The sequence below is a fragment of the Rutilus rutilus genome (assembly GCF_951802725.1).
Source record: "Rutilus rutilus genome assembly, chromosome: 20".
In the NCBI taxonomy this organism is placed as follows: domain Eukaryota; kingdom Metazoa; phylum Chordata; class Actinopteri; order Cypriniformes; family Leuciscidae; genus Rutilus; species Rutilus rutilus.
Window position 1 is genome coordinate 23,836,944 of NC_140225.1, and position 25,510 is coordinate 23,862,453.

The window sequence follows — 25,510 nt, forward strand, 5'->3', positions numbered from 1 at the left end:
TATTGTCTACAAAGTATTGAGGTCTCTGCGTTCACATGATGCTTAACTTCTGATATGAAAATATGGTGTCACACAATATTTATTGTATTAATTACTTAGATGGTTCTAAGTAAAGTATATACTTTAAAAGTGTGGTTTTTTCAATGTAATATTGTTTAAATGAAATGTATTGCGAAGGAAACTTCAACTAAATAGATATTACTCAACCAAGTTCAAATGACTCATTTTCTTTGTTACTTTCACTTAACTTAGTTAAGTAGAGTTTACTTAAATCCATATGTGAAATTTACTTAAAAAATTATGCGTGCAAAAAAACTTGCCAAAGAAAAACTAAGTAAATTTTACTTAATGTTTTTTTCAGTGTGAGTGAAACACTGGACAGCGATATGAAGTTCGAAGTTCACCCGCAGAGCACGAGTCCGTCTCCGGCACGAGAACCAGCGCTGATCCGGTGGAAATTGGATAACAGACCGGTTGATTACACTTGATTTATGCAACCTAAAATGTTTGTTAAATGAGTTTAAATGTAGGCAATATTGTATACATGTTAAAACAGAGTTAAATATGCTGCATTGCTGTACTCATCGACAATAAAGGCCAATGTCACGTATACTGGTGGTTGTATGGAATCCTATTTTACAAAGGTTTAGAGGAAATAAAAACAGTTAATATTACTCATAAATATTGTTTTTTAAATGTTTAAATGTTAAATTATTTCTACTTAATTAAGTTGGCTTGAGAGAGCCAACTTACTGATATTGTACTTGAACTTATTATTCTTCTGTTAAAAACTGTTGACTCAAACTCGTCTTAGAGCTTTAACTCTACATACTCCAAACTCGGCTCAGACACTCAAACTGATCTGAAGTTAGTTGCTATATCTTTTCAGACTGATCGGACTTACGGTTTTCCTAAAAATGACGATCAAAACTCGGAAAAACTCCCATTGACTTACATTGGGGTGTTCTAAAAAATTCAAATCCAGATTCAAACTCACCAACCGACAAAACTTCAAATCTAAACACCTTGAAGACTAAACCAAACTGCCGTTCCATATATATTAGCCAATGAAACTCATTTAAACTAATAAACTCTAATCTCATACACTTATAAACTAATTAACTTAAATTTAATAACTAATTAACTAATAAACTCATGAATTCATAGACTTATGAACTCTTAAACTCATAAATTAATAAACTCTGAACTCTAAACTCATTTAAACTTATAAACTCTAAACTCAAAAACTTGTACACTTATAAACTCATCAATTTATACACTTATAAACTCTAAACTCATAAACTCTGAGAGTGTGTGTGTCTGAGTGAGTGTGAGCGAGATAGTCTGAGTGTGTGTGTGTGTGTGTATCTATCTAACTTATTTATCTATCTATCTCTGTCATAAACTTCAAACTACTTTAAACTACTTTAAACTTTAAACCAATTTAAACTTCTTAAGTTTAAAGCTCCCAGCTCCCAAGCAACTCCATAGCAACCAAACTTGAGTACCCTAGCAACCGTTTTGCAAGACCTTTATCTCTGTATCAGAACATCGTATAGAGATGAGGTTTGGCTCTTTTGACTCATGCTAGCAAACAGCACTTCCAACATGCTAAACATGCTAGCAGTGAATAGCTACATGCTAATAGTGATTAGTTAAGTGTTAAATCATGCCAAGATCATGCTAAGAACTCTATAAAAACTCCATAGTAACCATCTGTGACAACTACCAACCACCTAGTAACACCATATCAACCGCCCTGAATACCATAGTAACCCCCCAGAACACCCTAGCAACCGCCTAGCAACCACCCAGAACACCCAAGCAACCACCCAAAATACCCTAGCAACCGCCTAGCAACCACCCAAAACACCCTAACCGCCTAGCAACCACCCAAAATATCCCAGCAACCGCCTAGCAACCACCCAGAATATCCTAGCAACCACCAAGAAACCCTAGCAACCGCCTAGCAACCACCCAAAACACCCTAGCAACCGCCTAGCAACCACCCAAAACACCCTAGCAACCACCCAAAAGACCCTAGCAACCACCCATAATAACCTAGCAACCACCCATAATACCCTAGCAACCACCCAGAAACCCTAGCAACCGCCTAGCAACCACCCAAAATACCCTAGCAACCGCCTAGCAACCACCCAAAACACCCTAACCGCCTAGCAACCACCCAAAACACCCTAACCGCCTAGCAACCACCCAAAATATCCCAGCAACCGCCTAGCAACCACCCAGAATATCCTAGCAACCACCAAGAAACCCTAGCAACCGCCTAGCAACCACCCAAAACACCCTAGCAACCACCCAAAAGACCCTAGCAACCACCCATAATAACCTAGCAACCACCCATAATACCCTAGCAACCACCCAGAACACCCTAGCAACCACCCAGAATACCTTAGCAACCGCCTAGCAACACCACAGCAACCACCCATAACATCCTAGCAACCGCCTAGCAAAAATTCTTTCTGGTCCAAACTTTCTCAAGCCAACTTAAATTTTGTCTCGACGAACTTTCGCAGCTAGTTTTATTTGTTAATGTACCAGATGCAGTTACTCAGATTTACTTTTTTTTTTTTTTTTTTTTTACATTTACTCAATTCATACAGTTTATTTCATTGATTTCACAGCTTTAAAATTTACTAATTTTTTGTGTGTGTAAAAATGTTTCACCAAAAAAATTTAGTAAATCATAGTTAAACTTTCGAGTGTAGAATGTCTGTTGGGGGAGCATCAAAATACATTCTTAGCAGATAATAAGCAGATAGTTTACTAAAACTCTAATGAGAGTAGTTGGCTTGTAGTTGCACGGTTAATTACAGTCAACAGAATGTCTAAAGGGGACCGTTGAAATAAAGTGTTACTTTTGTCAAGAAAACCAAGGAAAGGCATGCAGAAAAACAGAGATGCTACCTCAGGCCGGAGCAGAGAGGGTCTCAACAGCTGCTGCTGGCACAGTCACAAAGAGAGTGAGGGGAGAAAAAAGATTTGACACTAAGAGAGAATACATGAGAGGCAGCACAGAATAAAAGACAAAGAGAATAGCAAGAGATGTTGTTGCTGCATACATTTAAAAATGAATGATCAGACTGAGAACATGACAGCAAAAAGATGCAGGAAAGAGTGGGAGGGGGAAAGAACAAGCTCCTGGTGAGAAAGATAATGACAGAGATGCAGATGAAGGAAAATGTTCCATCTTAAGAAGTAGACCAAACTTTAAGAGCTAAAGTGCTTGAAAGGTCAGAAAAGGTCATGTTTGACAGCATGCATAGCCAGTCTATATGCATTAACTCAGACACTGACGTGACATGTTCTTGCTGCAAAATGTGTGTGCAGGCAGAAGTAAGATTAGACACGACTCTTCAATTTACACTTCTTAGTGAGGTGTAAATGTAAGTTTAATGGCTCCCCTCATCTCATTGAGATTCTAGTGAAAGTCTCCCTCAAGGCACTATTGGCGGTCTGAAGTGACAAGGGAACAAGGCACTCTTACCTTCGACTTATTAAAGAAAATACCCATGAATTAAATCAACTAAAAGTAGAACTTGATTTTTACATGGTTTAAGGGAAATATAAGAGGTGCTATGCAAGTCACCATGGTGTTAACGTGATGAGGTATTATTTATATTTATGCAGAAAACGTTTAATACTAGGGCTTTGTTCAAATTCCTAACTCTAAATATGAGTGATATTAATAGTGAAGAAAAAAAAAGATTGACTTACCTCTCTGCCAATGCCACGCCTGCAGAAAGAAAAAGAGGTGTTAGAAAGAATAACATGTGGCTGGTATTGTGACATCTATTGACTAGCTAAGTGATTTCAGTCTTGTTTTTGTGGATTCTGACTCACTTTTATCATACAAAAAGCATTTCAACACTCTCTTATCGCTGGACCAGAATGAAAACTATGTTCAAATGGGAAAGCACTCGAAAGATAAAAAAATGCACTCAGGGAAATGGCGCAGATAGTCCTGACACAAGCAATTTTACCTATAGCAAAGACTTAACAAACATGTTAATCTGATTTCTGAAATCCGTCATTTTCTGATAAATAGTAAACCAACACATGCACACACACACACTCTCACAACCTATATGCAGTAGCTATAAATGGTCCTATACACAAACAAAATTTCCAGGAAAGTCACATTTGAGGGCTCTCAAGGGATTAGAACAGTGTGACAAATGAGCAGCATATGTGTTGATCGAAGCGAACTACATCTGAAGAAACACCCTCAAAACTATAGGGTGAATCTTATAAATAAAATAAAAAGCCACTGGACATGTTCTTAACAGGTTTTATGAAATTCACCCCACGAATAAAGAGTGATGTAAGAGGGTGTGCATTACCTGAATAAATGATGAAATATCCCTGTCAAACAAACACATATCTCTCCCACATAATGAATGTGAGTGACAGATGAGTGATGTGGGATGTGTGTGTGGGGGAGGAACGTGATGTCTTTCTCGATGTCCCTCAGGAACGAAGACTAAACATTTACTGTTTAATGTTATTTTTTAGTATTATTTTTCTTTATTCATTTTCATAATAATTTCATAATGGATTTTGTGAAGTCAGAGTATGTTGTACATGTGTGCTGAGCAGAGATTTGGGATGAGCTATATTTTGCTTACAGGTATGTGTGCAATGTAATGTTCAATGAGAGATGTTCCACTAATGATGATACTTCAGCTGCATGGCATGTTCTTTACAAGGAAAGGAATGTTTCAACTGATGCAATGTACCACAAATGTATACACTGAAGTGAAGTTTCTTAATATGGAAAGTGGATTGTACCATGTATAAGTATGAGGTATACATTCCATTTTTAAACATTAGCAACATGTTTTGCTACCTTACAAAGAAGTTGCAAGTCCCAGAGTGGTGTATATAAGCTCAATCCTTACTGTATTGACCCAGAGAAACATAGATGCATGAGGGGGTGAGGAAGGAGAAACAGCTGGCATGATGGGGTGAGGGAATAGAGAAATGGGGAACAGAAAAATCTGGAATGAAGACCTCCTTACCTATAGCCTTATTCTGCTCTGTATCTCTGTCTGAGACATGTTTAAAATAATAAATAAAAATCTCTTGGCAAAAGTAACTGGTGTAGCTTCCGTGATTCAACCATAACGGGGGAAAGCATGATTTTCAAATCTACAAGGAAGAAAAGGCAGTTTCTCAATTCTAAGAATGCTCTCTCGTGGAGACCATTATGCCAGGCTACCTTTAAATAACCATCTAGGTTCACTTGCAAGTCACCATGGTGTTAACGTGATGAGGTATTATTTATATTTATGCCGAAAACGTTTTGTTCAAATTCCTAACTCTAAACATGAGTGATATTAATAGAGTACTTTTTTGAGGTACTCTCATTTTTTAAACTCTTTCCCCGCCATACGCTGCCCCAACACTGACTGAAATTTCCGGCTATCCGTGTTTTCACTGTTATACGGTAGGGGGCGCTGTTTCACATCTTCTGAAAAAGTACTGAATCTCCTGATCAAAACACATGTGAAGAAGAAGCAGAAACAAGCGATAGCATTTGTAATCATATGCATATGTAAAATAACGTGATCATCAACATTAAACAGCATAAATCAAAACTGCCTAACGTTACTGAATGAAATGTCGACCCAGGACGAGCTATAGGATTGCAAGCTTTGGGGTGTTGATAGATTTAATCTACTACATCTGTTATAATCTTCTTTGACAAAAAAAAAATAATTCTCAGCTTTTTGCACAAAATGTTGCTTTTTTAATTAAACTTACCCACATTCAAGTGTTGATTTTTTAAAAAAAAAATTTTAAGCAGAGGGTCTGTTGTTTCTTTTGATATTGCATGTTCAGATATTCAAAAAACTGAATATCTGGCAGTGGCTGGCAACTTTTCTTTTAAAAAGCTGGCGCGGAAAGAGTTAATAGAGCAAGAGAGATTCATTTTATTTTGTGGTTGGAGCAGGTAATATGAAAGGAGGATGTGAGAAAGACGTGAACACAGGAGAGAAAAGAGAGAATTAGGGTTAGTGATGTCAACGGCAGACTCATCGATTGATTAATTACATTTCTCTAGACCTCACAGTCTGCTTTCATCGTGCTGAGAAGGTCATGTGAAATATAGAGCCGTTCCTCTGGACCTACAAACAAGCCCTGACACACACACACATACTGTCCATCCATTCAGCTCGCACATAAATTTTCTGCCTCAGAGTCAGATCACATAAATAACGCAACATATGTAACCGTTGATCATATTTTCTGTCCTTTGTTGTCTATTGAAGAGTTGTGGCTAGAATAAGTGTAATTTCATTTCATTCATTTTTTAACTACTTGGTGCAACAGCAAACACAATGTTTGTGTATTTCAAAGGAGCTCAGAACTGAAGATGATACATTATTAAATCTGTGTGCATTTGCTTATGTGGTGATGACAGATTTCAAACAGATTGTTCGATATGGATGAGGGAGACGCCATCTGCAGACCAGTGCACAGATGTTGTAGGAGCAGTTGGTCTGAATGGAGAAACATTGACTGCGCGCCCGATGGGGTGAATTCAGCGGGGAACGGCAGAGTGAACGTCCCCCTGCCATGCGCCACATCAACGATTAGCTGTATTGTTTAATCTCTATGTGAGTCTTGACTGCTCGAGTTTCTGAAAGGGCAAAAACATCCGCAGGACTGAACCGAGACAGGAGAGCTTCAGGAGGTCTGGCACTCTTAACAGCTTTTAAAAAGGGTTAGTAAGATAGAAAAGATAGAAGAGAGAGAGAGAGAGAGAGAGAGAGAGAGAGAGAGAGAGAGAGAGAGACACTGTGAATAAACAGTGTTGGGGGGGTAAAGCATTACAAATAACGTGAGTTATGTAATCAGATTATTTTTTCCAAATAACTAGTAAGCATTGCTTTTAAATGTACAATAAAATATCAGAGTTACTTTTTCAACTAAGTTACACAAATTACTTGGTTTTCCCATTTATTGACTGACAGCTCTTCTGTCCCAATGCTGAGAGAAATCTTGAATAATTGTAGAGACGTTGTGTGCGCTGTGTAAACATTATGGTTATTATAATTCTAGACTAAAAGTGAGCAAGCATTTACTCATCACTTTCACAAAAACAGATTCAGTATTCCTCAGAATATTATACAAACCTTAAATATGTAAAATAACACATTTACTTTATTTAATCTCACTTTATTAAACGATGTCTTTGCTGTTGACCTTCAATGATCCAATTCAACATACTAATAAGCTCAAATGAACATCACATTTGTGTTTCATTGTTTTTATTGCTGATGTAAGAGTGTTGAAGTTTCTTCTCAAGTCCTATTCTTCTGCAATTCAGAATGGTTTGTGAAAGTGAATTTGCATTTCCTTCAGTCTGAGGCTTATTGATTTCACTTTTGTTGTGAATAGTTATAAAATGCATGCCCAGCCCAGGTGAGAAAATGTAGCCTACAGCAAAAATAACGTAACATTATTTTCCATAAAAAGTAACCAAGTAATGCAATAGTTACTTCTTTAGGGAGTAACGCAGTATTGTAACGTATTACTTTTAAAAGTAACTTTCCCCAACACTGTGAATAAATGAGAAAGACATATAAAGAATGATCTGTTTCTAGCCTTCCTTAATGCATATTCCTGGTTTTATTGTAAATGATTCACCAGTGTTCGTTATTCAAAATAAAAATGTATTTTCCTAATCTTTAATCAAAAGGTAATAACTTGCTCTTCCTCTGAAGTGACCTTCCTTTCCAATTGGCATCACTTAGACAGTGCAGACTAATAGATAATATAATTGAATTCATTCATATTCTTTTTTCTGATCAAACTAAACTGATTAAACAAAATGTGATCTTTAATTATAAGGTCCATCCTCATCAAATTTGATTACAATCTCTATCACTCCTCTCAAGGTCACATGATCATGATAACAGCTTCTCTCACTAACATCCGCCTGCGAGGAAGCACGTCACCGGTTAAACATTAAATATTCATAAACAGTGATGGTCAGTTCAAATATTAGTTTGATTAATCTGATAAAAAATCCATTATTATTAAATATATTCTTTTGGAAATACGTTATTTCACTTGCTCTTCTTAAAAATGTGCAAACTGATGGCCATAAAACCAGGCAAATTAATGCATGCTGTACATTTCGTGTAAATGTTAAATATAAATGTAAAAAATATACATTTTTATATAATAAAATATACAGTTTCTTATGCTCACCAAAAATACAGTAAATACAGTAATATTGTGAAATATTATTATAATTAAAAGAACATTTTTTTTATTATTTTTATTATTTTATCATTTTAAAATGTAATGTATTCCTGTAATGGTAAAGCTGATTTTTCAGCAGCCATTCAGTGTCACATGATCCTTCAGAAATCATTCTGATATGCTAATTTGCTGCTCAAGAAACATTTCTTATTATTACCAATGTTGAAAACAGTTGGTCTGGTTGGTAACAATTTTTTTAACAGAAAGATCAAAACAATAGCATTTATATGAAATATAATTTTTTTTAGTAACATTATAAATATCTTTACTGTCACTTTTGATCAATTCAATGCATCCTTGCAAAACAAAAGTATAAATTTCTTTAAAAGCTCAAATTGGAAGGGAAGTGTATGTTTAATTGCACATAGCGTTACATATTATCAAAACAAAACAACTGCTTGTATGCAATTTGAAAGCAGCAGAACAGTTTAAACCACTAAATTACAAATAATAATGAATAGAAACTGCTTAGAGGTAGAATGTTCTGCATGAACGCACACTTATCTCCTCTGATTATAGCAACACATAAATGTAAAACATTTGTTATTATAAAACTATATTATAGTTGTTCTTACAAAAATATTTCTACTTGCTTACATTTCATTGTCTTTTTTTTTATATCATATAAGAATTAAAATTTTAATAAAAAATTCTGTCACTCCCTTTCTCTGTTGTGTTCTATTTGATTGACAGAAATCCACTCTATGAAGTATTGTTGATATTCTAACATATAAAAACAGCAAAATGTTTATCACATTGAAACTATACTCTTACGACCTTCTTTGAGGTGAAGATTATAAAGTGCTCTCAAAATAAAGTGCCCTCGAAATAATGCATGAAAAGGTAAATGATGAAACAGTTGGAGGAGGTTTAGGAAAGAAGATATGAAAAGAGTTCCAGAGTTCATTCAGAAATGAAGGGCTGAAGTGGGCAAAGTCTCTCATTCCTCTGGGATTGGTTGGTTTGAGAGCTGAGTATAAGAGTCAGATTCTGATTGGCTGGCGCATATTTGGTCCTGTTTAGATTCTGGTTCTTTTAGCATGACAGTCGTGGAGTCTTTACTTCCTCCTTCGCAACGGCAGTCATCTTTCACATCAAGGTTGCCGGTGGATCGGTTCGTGTTCTTGAGGATCCCTCTTAGTTTAGGTGTAGGAGTCGGAGACTGAATGGGAGTTGGGGTTGGTGGTGGGGTGAAATCCTCTTGCACAGGTGGAGGAGAAAGAAAAGAACGGGGTGGGACAGGCAGAAGGCGTGGTGAGCTGTCCGGAGAGTCTGATATGAATTCCAGTGTGATTTCACAAGGCTCCACCGTCACGTAATTGGAGATACTGGAGCTGAACTTCCTCAGGACGGGTGGAGTCGGCCGCTGAGCCGTGGGTGGGGGAGGAGTCTCGCCATCATCCCCGGCGATGATAATGCAGGGTGGGATGTCTTTGCCGACAGAAATTGGACTGGACGACAGCATGATGGCGGTTAGTAGCGGGTCGTCCGGATCCAGAGATGCATAAGAGTCCCGGCTCTGTCTGGGCGTCCGCTCGGCTAAAGCTTGCTGCTCAAACTGTCTAGCCTGTTCTCTGACAGACAGCTTTGTTTCTGTGCTACTACCACTCTGATCTAGATCTGCATCAAGTTCTTCCCTGCTGTCCTTAAGCCCCGCCTTCAGCTCTTGCTCCTCCCATTCAGAGGGGTCCCAGAGACCCTTCCGGCGCAGAGCATCATAAAGCCCTTGCCCTCGAAAACGGGACGGCAAGGACCAAGAAGTCATCTGGCTGCAGGGGCTTGTTGGAGACGGAGCATCACTGTCCAGAAATCCGGCAACCCTGTACTCCTCCGAGTTGGGCTCCGTACTGCTGGACGCTCCGTCCTGGTAAAGCGTATTTTGGGTGGTGAGAGGCCGTTCATCTGAGAGAAAGGTGACTGTGGTCTCTGACTTGGGCAGCTTGTTGAGCAGCTTTCCATTTCCGGCACACTGTTTGTAGACCGCGATCGCACGAGAGGCAAAGGTTCTTATGAGACTCTGTCGATCCACCTCCTCGATTACAGACTTTCGACGCCTTCTGCGGGCCACGAGAGAAAATGAAAGGAGAGGAGAGAAGATTGAAATGTGTGGAAAGAGACAGGAAGGAATTGAGGGAAGAGAACAGCCATGGGAGGATAGGACTCTAATGACCCACTATATAAAAATCCTTCACTTTAATGAACTTCGAAAGAGCACGGCCAAACAAATTTGCTCACGATATTACATTGAGCTATGAATAAGCTGAATCAAATACTCTCATTTTATGGCTTTTGAGAGAAATAGTCTTACTAAAACTTCAGGAGACATTACGCTGTGTTCGATTCGTAAAGCCAGAATTCTCTACTCTGAAAAGTGAAATGATGATTAAGATGATTAGACCCATTTAACAAACTTTTGTAAGAAAAGATGTTTAAAACAGAGTTACTATGATCTTTTTGTTGATAATCATAGGGTACAATGGGGCTAAAGACATTTTCTTCTAAACCATAACCGCGGTTCACTATGCACCTGGAAATTTAGATGATCCTGATCCTCTGTGCTAAGTTGATCTAATATTTAATGTACTTGATAAGTAATACTAACACTTTCTCTTCTATATATATATATATATATATAAAAGAAATGCATGTACTGCGTTAGATTAAACTGAGAAGGGTCATAGCACTTGCATATTGTTGTCCTACTGTTCGTTTAATTGCTTCTATTGTTCTCATTTGTAAGTCGCTTTGGATAAAAGCGTCTGCTAAATAAATTTATGTAAAATGTTAATGTAAATGTAATGTTTTTTTTTAAATGCTATAGATTTATGTAGCACATTCAAATATTTAAAAATACAAAATCTATTTTGAGACAAAGGTATTGGTAATGATTTCAGTTTCCTTCAAAGTAATTAAATCAACAGTTTTTCCAATAGCTGAATAATATCTAAAAGTATAGTATTTTGGGGGAAAACTTGTTGAGGGAAAAGTACAGTAATTGACGAGATCTGAAATAGCTGTCTGACATTCATTTACACGGCATGGTTTGGTTCAAATGGTCATTGTTGTTTATTTAGTTGGGATGATCACCATATGAAGACCTCCGATGCAAAAGCCTCTAAAAGTGCACCTCTGTCAAAAATGAGATAATAATATTGAGTGAATGCTCTCCGCACATAGCTCATCAAATACTTTCACTTCAAACTCACTAAATCCCAGCCTTAACCCATTCAGAAATGCCGGTACTTGGGTAGAAACCTATACATAGGAGCCTCATAAAAACGATAATATTAAACAAAAATTTTAGACGGACGTAAAATTTTTACCTAGCAGATATCACCATGAAACTTTCCCAGTTGATTACTTAAGATGAGAAAAAAATGTATTACAAGTTTTCTGTAATTTAATGTTTAAATATGCAAATTAGGCAATATCTAATTAAATATGCGCTAATTTGCATATATTAAAAAAATCTGAGTATTGGATAAAGCCAGGTTAAAAAAAAAGATTTTTCATTGTGTTCACATATTAGATGGGGAAAAAATTACAGAGGGATTTATGGATATCTACTTTTGTTATCCTGTAAATCAGAAAATACTGTCAATAGCCTTAAAAAAAAAAAATTCGCCATGTTTTTTGGAATAAAATGTTATAAAAATCAGGCTTGGAATAATATATTTACAAATCCATCTGTAAATGTCTTCATAATATAACTAGGTACAAGACTGGAGAGTTTGGTGTATATAGGTGCTACTGAAGTGGAGATTTCGGACTTGGAGTATGAGAGAAAAGTTATTTTGAGAAAACGGGCTTTAAAGATTTATCATCAGCCAATGAGATTACGCATTCAGCCCTTTTACTTTCACGATTGGTTGCTGATAAAAAGGAAATGACCATATTTGGATCCAACAGGATTGTACAGAAGAGAGAGAGCTTCTAACGGTGCATGTGATGACAGGCTGACGGCAGAGATCGCGGAGCAGCATTTGATTAAGAAGGCAAACTTTTGTTGAATTTATGAGAAATATACAGACGCAAACAGACAAAGTGTAACAAAATAAAGACCTAAATGTGTATTTCGGACTTTTTTTGAAAGAAGTCTGAAAGAAGACATGTTATTGAAGTAAAACAAAACGATGTTTTTGCCTGCCGTGTCTCGCCTTAAAGGCTTTTGCATCTGAAGTCTTCATATTTATAATAAACCGATCACATGTTATTCATAAAGAAAAAAATCCCATTTTATTATGGGATCTTTCTCAAAAAGAGTATTTCAGAATCTTTATTTAAATGAAATGTGAAATGTGACACTTCGATGGTCCACTAGATATTATACTAACTATAAGTAACTTTGCAACTACATTTCAACTTACTATCTTAGATCCCAACTCCAACCTAACAGTCTACTAATGCTCTAATGATAGTTTGTTTACATGTATTGCAAAGTTACTTATACTGTAGTAGTAGAATGTCTGAAGTGGCACATTGGAGTGCCATTTTTTTAAATAACCTATTTTAATGAAAGTGTATTTATAAAATATTTATTGAAAGTAAATTAACTGATTTAATTTAGCAAAAGAAAAATACAATGGTACAATATTTGCTGAAGTGATTGTTTTGAACAAGTATTAACTTAGATATAATGCAAAACACACTTCTATAACTTAATTTGTATCAATACTGGGGGTATTTTGCCTTATTGCTGGTCTTGTACTGTATATCCTCACCACCTTATAAATTAATATGATTTTAAAACAAACTAAAACAATCTCTACAAAATGTGCTGATCCATCAATGTTCAATAAAAAAGGACATATATTTCCCACATTTTCCTTAAGTTCCCGACATACTTCAAGTGAAATCTAAGAATGGACTGTGTGTGAACTTTCTGAAAAAACTATTCTGTTCATTCTGTAATAAAAACAGGAATGCATCAGAGAGCCACTTAATAGTAGACATTGAAGTTGTAATTCTAATTGAGACACTGATACTTTTTTTTTCCTTCATGTTTAATACTCTAAATCTGCTTGCCGAATTGCAGAGCTTGTGCAAATATATCCAAATCTCCATGATCAGATGTTTTCTTAACTACTGTTTTCTCACTGCTGTCATTTTTGTTGTGTGTTCATTTTGTTGTTGAAAGGAAAGTGTGAAGCACACACACACACGCATTTTTAGACTTGTTTTTATACCCCTATGTGAAGAATGAAAAAGAGCTTGGCCAAGAGTATACTGGGGCCTGTAAGATGTGTCTTTAGCCCTGTTGTACTCTACCTGCAAAACAAAGGCTAGCACTGCCATGTTGTTTCTTTATACGTCGTCATCTGAGACATGGTCAGAGATAGGAATATCCTACATGCAACCTTGTATGGAACGCAAACTTAATATGATGAATTCAAGCAGGCACAGTGTGTCCAAAATCAAAATTGTGCACTACCAGCTATGAAGCGCAAAGATCCTATACCAGCACTCATAAACCACTCATAAATCTCTTCAGATAATCTTTGCTCAAACTGCAATCAAGATGATCTGTTACAACATCGAGTCTCAAAGTGAAGGACGAGAAGTGTATTTCTTTGCTTTGTGGAAAAAACTGCGAGGAACCACTACAGCCGGAAGCGAAGGCTTTATCAAGCTAAACTACTCAAGCTTTAATCTGCTATGCAGCTACACATGGATCTGTGCATTGTTTTTTTTTTTTGCCATCATTAAAAAATATATATATATATATATATATTTTAAATGTAAATCAAAATGTTCTTTTCAAAATGCAATTTGAAATAAATCGAGGCATAAAAGATTAAATGGTAAAGAAAACTACAAGAGCAGCTACACAGGGACTAGAAACCACAAATGTGAGTCAAGAGGGATTTTAAAATAGATAGCAGATTTGTAAGAAATAACACTGCGGGGAAATGCAGCATATTTCATGTTACTCACTGTAGTCCAAGCCTGGAAAATACAGAGAAGATGAGAATGAATGAAACATGAGAGGAAAAAAATACATGTAGAAAGAGGGATGTGATCAAATTTAACACAGACAGGCCCTGTTCACATTTAGCATTAAAATGCATTTTCAGTGACTGAATCAGAAACTTGACCACATTAAAAGTCAGATGTAAATGCACACAAAATCATGCTTTTTACACCAATGCAAATGTGTTTTTGTTATTCACACACAGTGTAATTATGTAATACGTAAGCATTCACACTGTAAGTGCAAGGAATAAATGCAATCCAGCTAATATCCAGATATTCTCTAAATATGGAATGCATGTTAATATCCCACGTAAAGGGGCCCAAGAGACACAATAGGCAAATAGAGAGGAAATGCAACCACTCATCCACTCAACCATTCATTAGACATGTAAAGAAATGAACATTAAGATACAGAGGCTAAAATTTCATTTGAAATGGCAATGTAAAGAAAATATTTCCAGGTCACATTTCACCCCAAAATCAATTAAAAAAGAACATTAAATCAAGAAAGTATTTAAGGACCATTAGGATGTACTTACACTACAAATTCTTTTTACCATAATGTGTCTAATTGTCGTTGTTGTTGTTTTGATTTGTTCACAGCAAGGTTATTATATAGTTAATGACAACTAAAACTAAACCTAAACCATAACAACATGTTTCATTACTTGAAATAAAATTACAGTTACAGTACCTGAAATAAAATATAAAAAAAACCTTAAACTTATTTTATTTCAGCTAGTCACATTAGCAACATTTATAATTTTCATTTAGTTAATTATCTTGATGCACTAAAATGGCCAAAAATAAAACTATAAAAAAATAAAACTATATGGACAATAACTTATAAAAATAACAAAAAACAAACAACAACAACAAAAAATTACTGCAACTTTAACTGAAATTAAAATGAAATTAGAAAATACAAATATCAAAAAAAATAAAAAATTTCAAAATGAATTCAAAATATTTTAATCTCATTTAAAAAATGTCTCAATGATACTAAAATAACACTGATTCACAATGTTTTTTTAAATCTCCATCAAGAAATGTTCATGTATCAGATGGAATGTCATGATAAATACCTTTTTTTTATTTTTTATTTTTTTTATTAGGCTTCATTTTCTTATAACAAAATATAATTTTGAAAATATTATTTATTTTGTTTATTATATAGGCATGTATATTTGTGTGTGTGTGTGTGTGTGTGTGTGAGTGTGTCACAGAGAGAAAAAAATATTTTGTAAGGTTGCTGACAGGCTATGTTATTATTCATTTCCAACAAAAGAACAAACTGTTTGCACAGATAAACAAGCAAACAAACCCTGCCCTTATGTTCTGTTACTTTCTGTTGATGGTATTAAACTGCAGTTCAGCATCTATTCTAATGAATTCAATACAAAACCTCGTCTTTTTCGCTGTCTATTTGTGTTAGCAGCTGCATTTGTTTTGATTGCATTAAATCAAAAGCACTTTAAAAGCCTTTACCTGAGGGACGCAGATGCTGTGCTGTGGCTATAATCTTTTAATCTATTAACATTTCATTCCACTCACAACAGCCTTTAGCTTGGCATTGGACTCCTGCTGCGCTAAAAGTCCAGTGAGCACATCTCAGATGGTCTTAATATAAAAGCCAAAAGTGCAGCCAGTGGTTTAACTTCAATGTTTTGAAGCAACGCAGAATTATAAAACATAATTTAACACTTTATTTACTAAATATTCAGTTCCTGCAACGTCTGCTCTCGTGTCAACACAATACCATGCGTCGTGGTGCTCTCGTGAACATGCGTTGGGGAGTAATATTTTGTAAATAAAGTGGTAAACTATGTTTTTTTTAAACAAACAAAGCATATAAAATAAAATTATAAAAAATAAGCTTCATAAAATTGAGCTTTAACCACTGGAGTCACATGGATTACTTTAATGATGTCTTGTAGTAGTTGCATAGACTGTCAATGGAGGGACAGAGAGCTCTCAGATTTCACTAAAAAGATCTTCATTTGTGTTTCCAAAGATGAATGAAAGTCTTACAGTTTTTGAATGACATGAGGGTGAGTAATTATGACAGAATTTTCATTTCTGGGTGAACAAACCCTTCAAATTTGACTAATTATACTACTACGGACTACTTTTATGATCTTGTTTTGGTCAAAAATATTTCTGTGGTGAACCAACAAAGAAAGTTTGAAATGACGATAGAAGTGTATGACAGAAATGTAATTTTTTGTGCTATTCTCTAGTTTCCTACAGACACACTCACACAAAACGTGTTTCTCCTTTTCTGTAAAATCTCCCAAATCATCTCTCAGCTGTCTCTTCTGAAGGTTGAAGGTATTATTTAGAATTATTTAGGTGACTTACATGCCGCCGTCTCCCAGTTCCTCGTAGAGATTGGTCGGAGCGCCACCTCCTGTTGATTTGGCAGTAGGAAGTGACATCTGGATCCGGGCAGTTTTGGCACACTCGGCCTGCCTCCTGCAAAGCACCCCCAAATAGTGAGTTTCCTTCTTTCAAAAGGCTCATCTCAGCTCTATTATTGGAAGATATGAGGTCTGGAGATCCGGCAACTCTCATTTGATCTATTCCAGCACTTTTTATTCATGCATTGCAAAATATCATGGGATATTCAGCACCTTTCACACTGAGATGAGGTGTTTTATTAGGAGGGAACTGAACCTGGCTCACTTTGTTCTCTGTGAGGTCATGAAACCAATCATTTCTGTTCATTTTCAAAGGCATTGCTATTGCGCTGGAATCAGAGAGGGCTAGAGTGAGTACATCCTTTGCTCCTCATCTCAATTCATGCACTCTACTCATATGTTCCCTTTTTAAAGGACTGAACCGTATAATGAGGGTATAAAAGCACGGTCTCCGGCAAATAATTAATCAAAAAGAAGAATTTGAACTTACTCTTTGAATCTGAGTGTAGAGTCCACATGCAGCAACAGGTGGGCAAGGAAAGAGGAAGAGGAAAGAAGAATTATTAGATAATTTGGCACAGGGATAATTCAACAAAATATGATATAATATAATATTTATATAATAAACCCACAACCCCTACAGAGTGCATGCAGTTTGGACAATGTATTGGTTAATACAATACGATATGATACTAATATTATATTATATAACATAATAAACCAACAACACCTACAGTGGATGCGTGGCTTTAATATAATATAATATAATATAATATAATATAATATAATATAATATAATATAATATAATATAATATAATATAATATAATATAATATAATATAATATAACATATTTCAAGTCTGATGTTACTTATTGTTTTACTGCTCTGCCAGAATAATGTAATCTCTTCAAATTAGCATATTTTGAATTGACTGGCAGTCCAAATTCTAATTTCGCAGGCCAGAAAATTCTCCTAGTGTTGAATCATGCAGCCTGCTGAAATTGCTGTGATTGTAGCTGCAGGTGTGCATATTTCATGCTGTAAAATGTGATAAGAGTACAGGATAACCCTGGTGTATCCTGCATCTCCACAGTTATGAAACAATACGGCTCTTAGCATTAACCTCGCACTCTATTCTCCTTCCTATCTTTGTATTTCTTCCACACACACTCTTTCGTCCTGACTATTGGCTTCCTGGAGGCAATCAAAAACATGGCCCTCTCAATTTTATTTATTTAACCAGAATGCAATTACTCAGAAGATAGTGCTGTGCTGTGATATACAAGCTAACACCTGTGTCTCCCTTTACGCATCTTTTGTAAACAACCAAATTAAATTACATAGAAAAGTCACTTCACATTTAATACAAGAGTCTAACCACCAAATAAACTCTTTAATATGTGTAAAAAACATCTGAATGCAGCCATGCATGCGTGTGTGCGCGTGTGAGAGCGAGCTTCACACGTAGATGTGTGTGCTTAGCTGTTTGTGTTCGCTCTGTGATTATCCATCTGTTATGTATTTACACAATAGCTGATGACGGACTCATCGGTGTGTGCAGAAGGTCAGGACCACACTCACGCAGTGTGTGGAGAGCAGGCCCATATGCTAGGCTTTCATGAGATGTGACGGATGGATCGAATGCCTGGGATATGTCACAAACGCTTATAATTAATCTGTTTTCACACAGAGCTGGCTGGGAGATTAGCCTGTTAGCATGGTTAATTACTGAAAAAAAAGCCATTTTAATACCTGGCATCCAATACCCATCTACCTACTGTGTATGTTTTTCCAGCCTGTCCTCAGCGCTCTCTGAACCTCAGAGGTTACAAACTACAAATAGAGATGTACTGTAGAGAACTGTACGTACAAGAAATATTCTGTCTTTATATACATACATACATACATTTGAACTGCTAGCTTAAGGTCTAATAGTCTCATGTAGTTAACTTTTGACTAAACAAAATTCACATTTGCAGATTCTCAAACTTCTCAAAAAGTAACTGTCGAAATAAGATAAAATAATTAAAAACTGTTTGCCATTTTGTATTAGGGCTGTACAATATATAGTTTTAGCATCGATAGTCACATCGCAGGATGTATGATGTCAAGTATAAGGATCGTATGATCTGTACGGACAACACTATCTCACGACCAATTCGTACGAATTCGTACGAATGATAAAAAGTTGGCTAATTCGTACGAATTCGTACGACCTCACTCGTACGAATTTGTACGATTTGTCTAAACCCACGTGATGGGTAGGTTTAGGGGCGGGGTCAGGGGTAGGTCCTTCGTATGAATTCATACGAATTGGGCAATTCGTAAAATATGTACGATTTTGCAAAAATCGAGTGAGGTCGTATGAATTCGTATGAATTAGCCACCTCGTAGAATTTGTACGTTTTCCCGTGAGATCAGGTTGGTACGGACCAAGCACCATGGTTTGAAACGCACGTGATTTTAGGGTTGATTGCAAAGTTTAACATTAACATTACATAGACTGAAATTTTATCACTGTCAGTTTAAACATTCAAGACGCGCGCACACAGAGCAGCATAGACGGCACGCCAAATTCCATTCTCTTCCGCATCTATTTGTAAAACCAAAGTTTGGGATTTATTGACTGGCTAATAATACTAAAATTACTGCTACTACTACTACTACTACTTATTATTATTATTTGCACATTTTATTGCAAGTAAATTAAGTAGTAAGTAAATTCAGTTTGATGGGATTGTTTTCCAGCACACTAGAAAATAGTGTATTGCCACCTACATGCATCAAATTGTACTGAATAAATCATTATCATTATAAGCTGTTTAAAAAGCTGAAATATGTGACTTATGAGGCTGATTGTCATTGAGAGGACTGACATTCGAAAAGTAAGAATATTGTACTCACTGTTTGTATGTCACCATAATGATAAGAATAGCAGGGATGCAGCACAGTATGATGATTATGGCCAGCGCCAACAGCGCCCCCTCTGTGTAGCCCACCGCCTGCGCAGCCTTCTTCACACTCGCCACAATGTCAGGAGAGCGGATCTCCAGAATCCGCCCGCCCTCGCCCAGGTACGGCTGGAACTCTTTATTGATGTCCAGAATCTTCCCATCCAGGAACCTGTCAAATACACGTTTGCACATAATCATTTAAAAGACATTTTAATCTTTAGAGAATACTTAAAATTTAAAATTGCTCCTAACACAAATATGTACCTGTACAGTAAGTACATCATAATCACAAAAAAAAAAAAAAAAAAACTTACATAACAATGCATGAGCACAAAAAAAAAAGCACAAAGTAGCACAGGTGGGTTCAGTAATAATGCAACTGTAGTGATGCAATTGAAATACACTGTCCAACCAACCAACCAACCAACCAAAAAAAAAAAAAAATCGCTGTTTGGATTTAAGGCAATATCTTAAGTGTCTATGATTGGATCATTATTGCAGTGATTAGCTATTTTGTTTCGAGGATGTTATATGTTTTTTCAACTTCTAACCCTTATTGATGGAGTGTGTAGCTTTTTATTTCTTAAACGACAATGTAGGAAGACACAATATGGACATATTCCAGGATGACAATGTCAAGATTCATAGACTCAATTTGTGAAAGAATGGTTGGGAGGAAGCATGAAGAATTGTCAATACAAGATCTTGACCAAAAAATGATGCATCTATTGATGGAAATAAGAAATGAAAATGATGTTTTTCAAGAGGTGCATCATTTTTTGGTACAAGATCTTGTACTGACAATGCAAGAGTCCAGCACTCTGTAAAGTCTACTCCAGCACATCCCAAAAACTTTCAATGAATTTAAGGTCTGGACTCTTACACACTTTGAGCCTGATGAATCTTGACATTGTCATTCTGGAATATGGTTGTGATGTGTCTTCCTGGTTGTTTAAGAAATCAAAAGCTACATACTTCATCAAATAGGGTTAGGAGAACTGTTGCCAAACATAACATGCTAGAAACATAAACACCCGGGCAGTGTATAGTGAAAAGCTTAATTGTGACCGTACTAAAATAAAATAAAAATATGGTATGTGTAATTTCAATCTGTTCCATACACAAATATGTACCTGTATATGTACAGTAAGCCCTTTTCATGGTGATACAATACTGTACATTTCTGCTCACCCACACATTACGTTTATACTGTACTGACTAAGACAGCCTTGAGATGATTGACAGCTAGATGTTGACAACATTCAGTGTCAATGCAAAGCATCTTCAGCACAGAAGCAGGAGCCAACAATCCTGCTAATGAGGACAGCATCAGCAGTATTTAGCCTTTTCCAGTTCATCTTATGGGTTACTATAGGCAACATGATGTGGAAATCCTCATTCTCCGCTCCTTCATTTATATAGCGCTTTTAACAATACAGATTGTTTCAAAGCAGCTTTACAGTGATAATAGGACATTAAAGTAACAGAGATTTTTTTGGCTTTACAGCAGCTCTAGAATAAAGTTATTGTCCAGCTAAAGTTAGTTTTGATTGATTCACTTCCATCGCAACGATCTTTAGTTATTAACTTAGGAGCCGCTAACACGACACCATTCTAACAGAAAATTCTTAACGCGATCCGGCCGCTTATTTGCACAAAACAGTGCCTGATGGCTTGAGAACGCAAACCATGAAATAGGATCCAAGTTAAAAGCCTTGAAAAAATTATAATACAGAATTTTTTATCGCTTCCGCGTAGCCACGTGAACCGGAATTATCCCCACAACGTTTTATCTGTACAGAGGTAAAGGGAAGGGAAGGAGGCCTTCACAGGGGAGAGACTTGTTGACACTTCAGGACTGCGTTGTCGTCTTGTCCATGCGCAGGTCCTCCATCAGATCCAGATACGGCCTGGATCTGATGGACTGCGGTAAACTTCGGGATAAGCAGAGAGACTAATATTAGCGTAGTCGCCATCATTCTTATGATGTAACAAGTACATCAGGATTTATGGGAAGTGTTCCCGGTTCTGGCTAACCTAATCTATGCAGCCTAACATTGCATTATAGAAGTCTATAATGTGTTATGTATATGCTAGGTCAAAGAGATGTGGTTTTAGTCTAGATTTGAACTGACAGAGTGTTTTCTGCTTCCCGGAAAACGGTGCTAAATAGGGAAATTATTTTCCTTTTCGCCACCAATCGATTTTGATATTCTAGGTATTATCAACTGGCCGGAATTTTGAGATTGCAATAGACGTGATGGACTATAATGCGTCAAGAGCTCGCTCAAGTACTGGGGAGCTAAACCATTTAGTGCTTTGTAAGTAATCAGCAATATTTTAAAATGTATACGATGTTTAATAGGTTGACAGAACCGGATTAATATGGTCATACTTACTGGTTCTGGTAAGAACTCTAGCTGCTGCATTTTGGACCAGTTGTAGTTTGTTTATTAAGCGTGCAGGGCAACCACCCATAATAGCATTACAATAATCTAGCCTAGATGTCATGAACGCATGAACAAACTGTTCCGCATTTGTCATTGAGAGCATATGATGTAATTTAGATATATTTTTAAGATGGAAAAATGCGGTTTTACAGATACAAGACACGTGACTTTCAAATGAAAGATTGGTATCAAAGAGCACACCCAGGTTCCTAACCGACGACGAAGAATTGACAGAGCAGCCATCAAGTGTTAGACAGTATTCTTGGTTAGAAAGTGAGGACGTTTTTGGTCCAATAATTAGAATCTCTGTTTTTTCAGAATTAAGTTGTAGGAAATTACTAGTCATCCAGTTTTTTATATCAGCTATGTATTCTGTTAATTTTGTGAATTGGTAAGTTTTGTCAGGGCATGAAGAAATAAAGAGCTGAGTATCATCAGCATAACAGTGAAAACTAATGCCATGCTTCCTAATGATATCTCCTAAGGGTAGCATGCATGGGCGTCAGTTTGGTTTGAAATGTGCTGGGGACAGAGACGCATTCGGAAGTGCATTTTCAGAAGTGCTGGGTACAATGACGCATTCATTTTTTTTCTCTCTTTCGCGCAGGTTATGTTTTGAAAGACGATGTCCTGTAGCTCAGGCACTTTTCAACAGGCCCACCAAAAAAAAACAAAACTTTTACTATATTCTAATTTTGTCAATAATTATAAAAAAATCGCCAATAAGCTCATAATTTGTGCTAAAATAGTGTTTAGTTTTAAATTCTTTTTTAAAAAGCTGGTTATATTTTGATGTTTCTGCACAAGTTCAGCAGACAGTGAGGTTCGGGTTTGTTCCGATCAGAGCTCGTGGGTGGAGAGCGCATTTCTGAATATTCCGCTCCGCTCGCTCTTTCCGCAGGGTCGCTCGCTCAACACTGTTGCCTGGTTCGAAAATATGTGGAATAAGGGCTGCTTCCGACTAAAAGTTTTTTTCCTAGTCGACTAGTAGGCTAGTTGTTCATTTAAGTCATTCGTGGACAAATCGCCCCTTTATATTAATTTTATAGCATACAGGATAATGAGCGTTTACGTAATATAGCCGCACTCAAGCGCACGACCGCACGCATAAACTTGCCACAAAGAACCGGTAAAAGTAATGATTATGACTGCGTCTAAATGTGTCTAAATACGCTGTGAATGTGAATGTGCATTATACGCAGAGTTTCGGTTCATTTATGAGACGAACTCCAGTTCACTCGCCGGCGCCTCCAATGTCGTGATTATCTGCTATAGGCCTATTTACTTCTTATTTATTAAATCCATTGGTTCATGAAACATTGATTAAAATTAAGATATAATTAATACAAAACGAAATTCACTTTAAAGAAAGGCAGCTGTTCTGTTTGAGGTCTCTGTGAAAGTTTTAAAGCAGTCTTTTAGTGCCGCTTTCAGAGCGCTCACGTCCGTAACAGAGAACTGACACGTTGTTTTTTCCCTCATAAATGCGAACACGGAAAATAAAATAAAATTAATATTATAATGTTTTTTTGTTGGGTCAGACAATGATTACCAAATTTCTCTCTCATATAGCTCCTCACAACCACTGAAAACAGTCAAAAAAATCGAACCAAAAGTCCAAAAGTCAAATTAATATGAACGGAAGTTAAAAGTGGTGGGTACAAAATGACTCATGACGAAATCTGGTGTGTACGCGTCCCCCCCGTCCCCCCCGAAATCGACGCCTATGGTAGCATGTACAGAGTGAACAGCAACGGTCCTAGTACTGAGCCTTGTGGTACGCCATACTGAACTTTTGATCGATAAGACATCTCTTCATTTACTGCTACAAAATGATAACGGTCAGATAAGTATGAGTTAAACCATGCTAATGCAATTCCACTAATGCCAAGTTGCCAACATCATTTTCGAGTTTATTTAAAAGAATGTTGTGGTCAATGGTATCAAATGCAGCACTAAGATCGAGTAACACTAAAAGAGAGATACAACTTTGTGATATGACTGTGCTAGTATCAACCTGAGTTATTAGAATTTTATATCTTGATACAGCGCTAATTATTAAAGCCACTTCAAAGCAGAGCAAGAGTGCTTTTCTCCCCAGCTGATGTAAAATCTAAAAAGTACTGCCTTTGTTGACATTTTGCTGATCAATAATGTTTAAATAGACCTGCTTGTTAAGTACTTCATAAGTATCCCTGGCAGACCAATTAGCCCTCCTGCAACAGAACACTTCAACAGAAGCACCTAGTAAATAGGACTGTTCAAACACAATCGATGATCCAGGTTTAAAGACTGATGAAAGACTGTATGTGTTTGATCTATGTGGTCAAACAGACCTGCAACGCCATGCACACGAGCTTCACAACATCTGAGGAGTTTAAAGAAATGAGGATGAATAGATTGTATTTGTCAATGTGCACTAAGTAACTTAGTTGCTATTTGGAAACAGCAGCTTCATGATGTCATTATGGAGGAGTGGAAGAGGATCCCAGCAACAACCTGTGCAGTTCTGGTGAATTCCATGCTTAGGAGGATTAAGGCAATGCTAGATAACAATGGTGCTCACACAAAATATTGACACTTTGGACACAGTTTTGACATGTTCACTCACTTTTGTTGCCAGCCATTTTGACAATAATGGCTGTATGTTGAGTTATTTTCAGAGGACAGTAAATATTAACTGCTAAACAACTAATGCAAATATACCACAAATGTATACACCTAGATAGTTTCTTAATGTGGAAAGTGGACTGTACCATGTGTAAGCATGAGGTATACGTTCCATTTTTAAACATATGCAACATGTTTTGCTACCTTACAAGGAAGTTGTATGTCCCAGAGTGGTGTATATAAGCTCAATCCTTACTGTATTGACCCAGAGAAACATAAAGGCATGAGGGGGTGAGAGGAAGGAGAAACAGAGGCATGAGGGGGTGAGGGAGGAGAAACACTGAGAAACCATTACAGCTGGCATGATGGGGTGAATGGATAGAGAAATGGGGAACAGAGAAATCTGGAATGAAGACCACCTCTCATGTAGCCTTATTCTTCTATGCCTGTTTCTGTCGTATGTCTGATACATGTATACAATAATAAATTATCTCTTGGCAAAGTAACTGGTGTAGCTTCCGTGATTCAACACTAATTGGGGGAAAGCATGATTTTCAAATCTACAATTTGTCATTTCCTGTGTTTGCCTTCTATTTTCTTCCGTTGCCATGGTTATTCATTGTTTCATTGATTTACTCACATCTGTTTCTAATTTGATCCTTAGTTCTCTGTTTATATAAGGCCCTCAGTTTGTTTAGTTCATTGTCTGGTGTTGTCTGTGCTCTAGCAAACTGTTGCGTTGCCTTCACTTGTTTGGATTAGTCTGTGTTGTTGGATTATTCTCTTTTGTTTCATTTAATAAAG

The 25,510-nt window shown here is 36.6% G+C and overlaps 1 protein-coding gene across 1 annotated transcript in view; it reads right to left on the reverse strand.

Moving 5' to 3' along the window:
* Positions 1-25,510, reverse strand: part of pcdh15a (protocadherin-related 15a) — a 254,858-nt gene that overhangs the window by 8,443 nt on the left and 220,905 nt on the right. The window contains 6 exon segments of the mRNA XM_084392191.1: positions 2,929-2,961; positions 3,739-3,757; positions 4,365-4,386; positions 9,361-10,394; positions 16,633-16,746; positions 19,597-19,815. Of these exon segments, the coding sequence (XP_084248317.1) occupies positions 2,929-2,961; positions 3,739-3,757; positions 4,365-4,386; positions 9,361-10,394; positions 16,633-16,746; positions 19,597-19,815 (1,441 nt within the window).